Source organism: Rhincodon typus, chromosome 6 (assembly GCF_021869965.1).
Source record: "Rhincodon typus isolate 14 chromosome 6, sRhiTyp1.1, whole genome shotgun sequence".
NCBI lineage: Eukaryota > Metazoa > Chordata > Chondrichthyes > Orectolobiformes > Rhincodontidae > Rhincodon > Rhincodon typus.
Genome location: NC_063337.1, coordinates 46007030 through 46016443, shown reverse-complemented (window position 1 = coordinate 46016443; position 9414 = coordinate 46007030). Strand labels below are relative to the sequence as shown.

General features: G+C 35.6%; 1 protein-coding gene across 1 annotated transcript in view; it reads left to right on the top strand.

The window, feature by feature from the left end:
• Positions 1-3837, top strand: part of LOC109913638 (high-affinity choline transporter 1) — a 7026-nt gene extending 3189 nt beyond the window's left edge. The window contains exons 5-8 of the mRNA XM_020513179.2: positions 25-168; positions 794-947; positions 1977-2194; positions 3180-3837. Coding sequence (XP_020368768.1) covers positions 25-168; positions 794-947; positions 1977-2194; positions 3180-3815 — 1152 coding nt within the window. The 3' untranslated portion in view covers positions 3816-3837. The remainder of the gene's footprint in view (positions 1-24; positions 169-793; positions 948-1976; positions 2195-3179) is intronic.
• The last annotated feature ends 5577 nt before the right edge of the window (positions 3838-9414 follow it).

Below are 9414 nucleotides of genomic sequence, written 5' to 3'. Positions count from 1 at the left end.
CCCCCCCCCCCCCCCCCCCCCCAGTGGATCAGCATTCCTTTCGCCCTGTTAAATCCAGCCGTGACAGACATCACCATCACTGCGAGCCACGAAGTTTACCAGGAGCCTTGGCTGGGGCATGTAGAAACACCAGATATCCTGACCTGGATAGACAACTTCCTCTTACTGGTATGGATAATGCCTTCATTGCTGTATGAGGAGAGACTGAGTAGACTCATTGGAATTTGGAAGAATGAGGGGGGAATCTTACAAAAACATAGAAAATTATGAAGGTGATGGATAAGATAGAAGTAGGAAGCTTGTTTGCACTGGTGGGTGAAAGGAGAACTAGGGGGCACACCCACAAAATAAGGGGGAGCAGATTTAAGACTGACTTGAGGAGGAATTTTTCACCCGAAGGGTTGTGATTCTGTTGAAATCCCTGCCCAGTGAAGCAGTTGAGTTACCCCTTTGATTATTTTTAAGGCAAAGATAGATTGGTTTTTGAACAGTAAAGGAATTAAGGGTTATGGTGAGCAGGCGGGTAAGTGGAGCTGAGGCCCACGAAAAATCAGCCATGATCTTACTGAATGATGGAGCAGGCTCGAGGGGCCAGATGGCCTACTCCTGCTGCTATTTCTTATGTTCTTATGGCACAGTCATCTAATGCCACGGTGATATATGTCACCATGCAGCCGGCAAATCAGTTGTTAATCACATTAAAGTAAGAATGCATCAGATAATGTCTACCATTGTATAACATTCTTCACAGGACTGCAATCACAATACAATTACTCTCCGTGCTTATTTTCAGATGTTGGGTGGGATCCCGTGGCAAGTATACTTCCAAAGGGTCCTTTCTGCTTCTTCTGCAACTTATGCTCAGGTCCTCTCCTTTCTGGCTGCTTTCGGTTGCGTGGTCATGGCTGTCCCGTCTGCACTTATCGGTGCAATTGGCGCATCTACTGGTAAAACACCTGGGTCTTCACCGTGTCTTTTAAGTTATATCTGAACCATTCTGAGATTCTGCAGACCTGAATATTACAAGAGTCATTTAAAGCTTTTCATTAAAAAAAACTGTTAAAGTTGTCATTTTAATTATTTGAATGAAGGTATGAATTTTTTTTTTCCCTGATTTGATTTGTTACTAAAGCTGAATTGGTGATTACAAATCCAGGAGTGAATCATTGAGGAACATCTTTGTATTTTACATTATTTCTATAACAAATCTGAGATAAATTGCACATTTCATTATGATTTGTACCCATTATGTCAGTGGATGATGGAAAACAAGTCATTATTAGATTTTTAAAGCTTAAGTGTTCTGCTTAAGTATATTTCCCATGCAAACAGACCACTGGACGAGATAATGCAAAATATAATGAATGGCAGCCTATGAATCTTGAATGGGACATTTGTTCATGCACAGCCTCACTCCAATTAAATGTTAATTGTGATGGATGAATCTTCTAAAAAAAAACAGTTACCAGGGAATGTTTTGACTAGCTGTATAGATGGTTTTCAATATTTAATTAAAATGATCTAACAAAGGAGTCAAATATTCAAAATGTTCCATAAGCATAGCTATATAATTTTCATTTTCTTAAACATCACATAAAGCCCATATATAATAAACATTTCTTTTTTAAAAAAATACCTTTCCAAATTCCAGTGGGAATAGCTTTCTGGAACAATCCATTGAAACATAGCACTGACAAGTGTGTGAACTATGATGCTACTACCGATAAAAATCAAAATATATTTTCTGTGTAGGCAAAATCTCTGATGCAATTTTTACTATTCAATTGTTTCTGATTATAAAAATAATTCAATTTTGGAAACAAACAAGGGTTACAGTAAAAAAGTAACCAAGTAATCATATTATCATAATATTTGCTTCTATTTGTATCAAGTGTTTATACTTGTCCAGATACAAAATAGCAGGTAATTGTGTAATGGGTGCAATTTATGTTCAGACAGTCCTTTTCTCTATATAGACTGGAATAAGACTTCCTACGGTTTGCCAGATCCCAAGAACAACAATGAGACTGATATGATTTTGCCAATAGTACTGCAGCATCTATGTCCAGCCTACATTTCATTTTTTGGTCTTGGAGCTGTCTCCGCTGCAGTGATGTCATCGGCAGATTCTTCCATTTTGTCAGCAAGTTCCATGTTTGCTCGGAATATTTACCATCTTGCATTCAGGCAACAGGTAAGTTTGAATCTAAACAAGACAATTACTCATACCAACACGTTCTTACAAGTGTAGAAGTACTGGATGTTTTGTGTACATTTAATTATAATTCATGCAGCAAATGGGCAGGTGAGAATTTTTTTCAAATAATATTTATTGTCTAGAATTGGATTTCCTTTCTGTCGACCACCTTTGTGATATTGAATATTAAGTGATATAGGACATTATGAAAATAATAAGACTCCACATGGAGTACTATGTCCAGTTTTGGGCATCAGACTTTAGCAAAGATGGCAACATCTTGGAAATGGAGCAGAGGAGATTTGCTAGCATGGTACTTGGAATGCCAACCTTTAACTATCCAAACAGCCTAGAAAAACCTGAAATTGTTTGTTTTTAGAAAAGCAAGGTTTGAGGAGAGATTTTATGGGAGGGGTTCAAACTTCTGAAAGACTTCTTTAGATTTCATAGCAAGAAATTGCTTTCAATGGCAGAAGAGTAAGTAACCAGAGGGCACACCTTTGTGGTAATTGAGAAAATAACCAGGTGAGTTGAGGATTTTGTTTTCACAGTGAGTTGTTATGATCTTAAATGCATTGCTTTAAAGCACAGCAGAAACACATTTGATAACAACTTTTGGAAGAGAATTGGCTGAACACTTGCAAATGGAAAAATGCAGAGCTGTTGGAAAGGACAACACAATGCAACAATTTGGATAGCTACCTTAAACAGCAGTTACATACAAAATGGAGTCCTGCTGAAATGTATCGTTCTATGATTCTACAATGCTTTGCAACTAAGCATTAGGTAATGCTGTTGAGGTTGAAAGTATATTGAAGCACAGAAAAGTAGGCGCAATCTCAGTGACGGAGTGTGATAAAGAGGTTACAGCTACCTACAAATCTATATATAAAATTGTTTCTGTGTAACTTAAGAAAACCCATATCACATGTCTATACTACATTGAGTAATATTCTTTTCTTAATATAATTGTTCATTGCAGGCTACAGACAAAGAAATATTGTGGGTAATGCGAATCACTGTATTTCTATTTGGAGGAGCTGCAACATCTATGGCACTGTTGGCTCAATCTATCTACGGTCTATGGTATCTGAGCTCCGATCTCGTCTACGTTATTATCTTTCCTCAGTTAATATCAGTACTCTTCATCAAGGGAACAAACACATACGGCTCCATCGCTGGATATATCATTGGTTTTTTGTTTCGAATTAGTGGTGGCGAACCATATTTACATCTGCACCCATTTGTTTGTTATCCAGGATGCTATTTAGAACATAGCTTTGGAGGTGAACCGATCTACGTTCAACGATTCCCCTTTAAAACCATGTCAATGTTATTCTCCTTCTTAGGTAACCTTGGCGTTTCATATCTGGCTAAACACCTGTTTGAAAGTGGAATATTGCCACCAAAATTAGACTTTCTTGACAGTGTTGTGTCACGACATAGTAAGGAAAACATGGACAAAACAACCTTGGTGAACCATGACAACATTACTTTGTCAGAGCTGGTGCACGTTAATCCAAAACACAGTGCTTCAGATAATGCTGCTTACAGCAATAAGGAAGCATTTGATGACACTGAGCCAAATCCTGAATTTTCCAAATCAGACAATGATTGATCCTCAGATCCCGTTATCTATTGAGTTCAGTGCAATCATAATCAACCAAGGACCATACATTAACAAACTAAAATAGCATTTTAGTAGTTACTATATTTTTAGAAAATAATATTCTTTATATCAGTGCTTTACTGATGGTTGTTCACTTAAATACTGTTGTATAGTATTGTTTTAATTTATACACATGAAGTCAGATTAAGCTATAATTTTGAATCTGAATTGGTAACAGACTACTTTATATTGTACATTGCAGAAACAAGATATCATCATTTATATGGCTACGAAACATTATATAGAGAGGATGGCATCATGAACTATCACAAATTCATTGGTCTGTTGTTCTCCCTATTCATGGGTCAAACTTTGTAATGAACTGGACTCAGCTAGACAGCTAACTTATCACTTGTTAATGAATTCTTAATTGTAATTTACTATTCCATTTACATACACTTATATATCTAAATACATCCCCAAGCCTATACAAATATATGTACATATAGAATGCAATTTTTAACTTATAAAATAGCAGAGTGTTCAATAATCCAGTTAATGCAATTTATTACTTACTTGTTTCAACTATAATATGTATTCCTTTCCTGTTAATTTGGGAAAATTGGTGAAAATTAATTCTTGCAATTCTTTATTACTCATTGCTAAAACCAAATGAAACAAGGAAAGTTGGGGGTGGGGGAGAGAGGAGGTCATCACCTACAACAATAGAACCCATCTTTAGAAATAAGTATAGCCATGAATGCCATAAACCTTTGGCATTTTATTGTAGAACATTATTTGCACCTTAAAATATGCAGTATCGAATAATTCAGATTATCACCAGTCCCTGATAATAACACAATGATCTGTCATTTGATAAAAAGAGCCAATCGGTCAAAGCAGTATATTAGTTACAGATGTTATGGAGGCCAAATAAAATGGCAGTAGGTTTCTTCATAAACATATCTATTTTTCTCTAAGGCCAAAAAATCAAATATAGCAATGCATTAATGATATGTTAAAATTTTATTTTATACTATACATTGTATAATACAGTTTAAGTAAGATATTACAGATTGAGTTCTATAAAATGCAATGCAAGGTTTGCACTTAAAAGTTTTAATAATCTGTTGATTTTAGGGCATAGTTATTGTTCATTGTAAGTGATATCTTGACACTTAGCCAGTTGGCAAATAAATTGAAATACAATAAAGTTATTTTTACCTGTTAGAACACACATGTATCATAGCTTTGCAGAATGGTTATATATCCTTTCTTTAAAACTGTGGGACCAAAATTACTCAGCGGTTCTACCTGTTTCCTGCAACAGTTGCAAAAGGATACTATCAGACCCATGGGTCAGATGACTAGCCTTACAAAGAAGCTGAAGAGCAAATGGTGTGTAGGCAGAGTCATATTGGACTCAAAATAATAACTCTGTTTCTTCACAGATGCTGCAGGACCAACTGAGTTTCTCTAGCAATTCCTGTTTTTTATTTCAGAATTCCAGCATTCGCTGTATTTTACTTTTAGTATTATAGCTCCATATTAACTTGTTGCCGCCCCATTAATTCTGCAAATTTTGGTGAAGTCAACATTAGACCAAAGTAATTGTGTCCTGAATGATTTTAGCAGCTATGTTCTGAAAGTGAATGTCGTATAAAGTACTATTCTGTTTCAACAATTAGGCATGTTTAATCTTAGAGAAGCATTGAAGTATCCTTATTTCAATCTTTTCTAATTAAATCGTGTTCTTGTTAATATGTTAGATAGTCTGAATGAATCTGTTCTTCTAATCATCTACCATCCTTTTCATCAATTGAATTAATGAATGTAGTTGATAAAAAAAACTGATCTCAATTCAAGTGTCCTACATCTTTTCTTGGAGTTAGTTTTAATCCACCAAATGTACATGTTTCCTCGTTCATTGATGTTTTATTGCACATTCCTTCTGCAACCTTAAGTAAGACAATTTATTCAAGCATAATATGCCTATCTATAAGATTTTACAGTCCTCCATCATGATATCCAATTGCTTCTTAAATGATTGAATGGTTTTTATTTCAATTAATTATCAGTTTGTACAACGAACACTATTTTCATAAATAAATTGTTAATGTCAGTGCTAGATTGGCTTTTGACCAGTTTCAGTCTGTGCTCAATTGTACTTCTGCCATGGTTTAAAATTGAAGTCCTGTTCTAAATTTACTTTTTTTAAACTTGTTCCTATTTTATATACCTCAATTAAATCTCCTCCAAATTGCTTTGTTTGTATTATGATAGGCCCAAGTCTCTACAACCTTTCCTCATAATTCAGCCTGAATTAAAGAATCGGTCTGCTGGATCATCTATATGCTCCCTCCTGAGTTTGACCGTGCTTTGTTGTTTCTTGATGACCAAAATTAAGTACAATGTTCAAGGTATGATATGTGTGGAACACTAGAGTCTTAATATTCAAATTATATCAACCTTCTACATTGTATTCTGCTGGTTCTAACAATATAGCTCATAATTGCATTTTCTTAGAATCTTAGAATCCCTGCAGTGTGGAAACAGGTCCTTCAGCCCAACAGGTCCACACCAACTCTCAGAACATCCCACCCAGACCCATCCTCCTATAACCCACCTAATCTACACATCCCTGAACACTATGGGCAACTTAGCACAGCCAAGCCACCTAGCCTACACATCTTTGAATTGTGGAAGGAAACTGGAGCACCCAGAGGAAACCCATGCAGACATGGGGAGAATGTGCAAACTCCACACAGACAGTTGCCCAAGAGTGGAATCGAACCTGGGCCCCTGGCGCTGTGAGGCAGCAGATTTTGGGCCCACTATCAATTGACACATTAAAAGTTCTTAGTTTTGTTTCAACTTTACCAACACCATTCTTTGAGCACACGTGAAGCCCAATTATTTTCTTCTTATATTCAATACCTTGACTTCTTCCTCTTGAATCTTATCTGCCATTATTCTGTTCATTTAGACACCTTATTTAATTAATACTAATATCCTTGGACAGTTTGCAAATTTGACCAGTCTGAATGCAATTGATATAAATTCTTTTAAAAAAGTCCCAATAATGGTATGATATTTGCTTTGGCTGTTTTAATTTTTCATCACAACAGTGCTCTGCAACAAAATGTTCACCGTAGCCTAACCTTCATTCAATTCATTTTAGTTTCATCATTTCTTTACTTCACCCAGGAAAAATTAAGCTTGAATACAATCATAGAACTGTTTAGTTGGTCCAAGTATTGCTAAGAAATCAGTGAGACATGTAGTCATTCATAGTCACTTGAAAATGTTCATTGAAACCATCTGGGGTAACATCGTGAGTTTACACCATTAGCAAACAAAGCTATAATGGTGGAATTAATGCAAGAAGTAAAAAAAATGATAGCGTTCATTTGGAAATCCTGAAGTTTTCTAAGAATGACTGGGATTGCCAAAGCCATTCACTGTGCAGGATAAATGAAACTCCAGTGGAGACCAGTTAAAAATGAGAAAATCAGAAGTAGTGTCAGAAATTGAACTTTTTTGACAGAAGTGATCATAAGCTTCTGTGAAAATAGATGGTTTATAATAGGAACTGTGTTCTTAGTACTAGAAGGATTGGAAGACTTAATAACAAGATAGGTGATGATAATCAAAATGTGACAATTGGATGCGGGGGTGGTGGGAAGCAAATGATCTTTTTGTTTGCATAAAAAATTTCCAAGTATTATTTTGGTAATTCATTTGCAACAATAAAATTCAAGTATTCAGGGATTATTGATCAGGCATAAAATAATTATTACAATATTTTCATAATGATATTTTTTTCTGTGAGCAGAACTTTTGAAGTTTTTATTTTGGAGTTTCTGGCACAGAAAGTTAGAGAACAGAAGGAATGCATGTAACAAACAGAAAATCGTAGACAAACACTGAAGGTCAGGCGGCATCTGTGGAGACAGCAACAAAGTTAATGTTTTGGGTCCAATATGATTCTTCTTCAGAGTTCTAAGTATGAATTATATTGGACTCGAAATGTCAACTCATTGTCTGCTGTGTTTTTTCAGTATTCTCTGTGTTTGTGTCAGATTTCCAGCTCCACAGTCCTTTGCATTTATAGGAACGTATGTAAACTGTTCCAAACATTATAGCGAGTATGTAGAGCATTGTGTGAGTTTTGCCTATGATTAATCATTTTGAAGTGTGATATCCTTAATTATCTAACATTCATTTAATTATCAAAGGGGATAATGCACTTGCAATATAAAATTGTCGATTTTGAGATACCCGCAATATGTAAAATTATTGTAAATTAAATGAGTGGTTTGCATTGATAATTCTGTCAGTGGATGAGCAACCTCTTAGCTTTTCTGTGGATCATTTCTTTAAAATTACTTAATATCATAGAATATTATTTACTTTTATTCCATTCAGATATATTCAATCAGATGTGGACCATATCCGTAGATAATTTAATATATGGTACACCTCAGATGGTTAGACACAATGTTGTAAATGTACAGTGTAAATACATATAATGTATATTTTTGTCTGCCAGAGTTGTCATCTGAGGATTCTATCTAGCATGATTGTATAAAACACTATTTGTGTATCCATTATTTGTGAAATAGTATAGCTGTCAAATATGATATTCAGGAAGCTAACCGTGAGATGTTACTTGTCTTCCTTCCCACTAGAACAATGATTGTTTGTAAAGTATCCATTATCAACAAATTCTGATGTTCATTATGCAATATTCATCAAATAAATTATGTGATCTAAGAAATGCTTACATGTTTAATATATAGCCTCAGCTTGCTTAACTAATAGGGGACCCATACTTATAGTGAGGTCAGTTATTGTGTTACTTAGTTATTAATTTCAGTGTCAAATTTACCGTGAAAATCCACTGTGCTATATTCCTCCTGTAACGCCTTGGATATATGGTGCCTGTGACATGGTGAAAATGTCTCATAGCACTCTACTGAAAACAAAGAAAATCAGATATATTATAAATGATTCAGTGGAGGCGGAAGTGAGGTGGAGGGGTTTGGCATAAGAGTTTAAGAATAGATGGCCAAGACTGCTGCAGGCTTTGCATTGAGGGAGGAGTCAAGGGGCACATTGTTACAAATGAGGCCAGAGTTGCAAAAGCAGAGGGTCTTAGCTAGCAAATAGAACAGAGGAATTTGTAGAGGCGGAGAAGAGAAAGAATAAGAGGTGTCCATAACAAAGAACAAAGCACAAAGAAAATTACAGTACAGGAACAGGTCCTTCGGCCCTCCAAGCCTGCACCAACATGTTGCCCGTCACAACTAAAACCCCCTACCCTTCCAGGAACCGTATCCCTCTATTCTCATCCTATTCATGTATTTGTCAAGATTCAAATTGGAATAAAGATTATGAATTCAATTTGTAAGTGCAGAAAGAAAATGAATGTGGGCAGAATCAGAAACAAGAGGCAATCAGTATTTAGTGAAGATTGGATGTGGGTTATAAAGACTTCTGTGGATAGGACATACCTGTGCAAATTTCCATTTTGTTGGATACATGACAGTGTTGTCACCATACTTTACAGTTTGGCTAGAGGACAGCTAGTTATGGAAAAGAAATC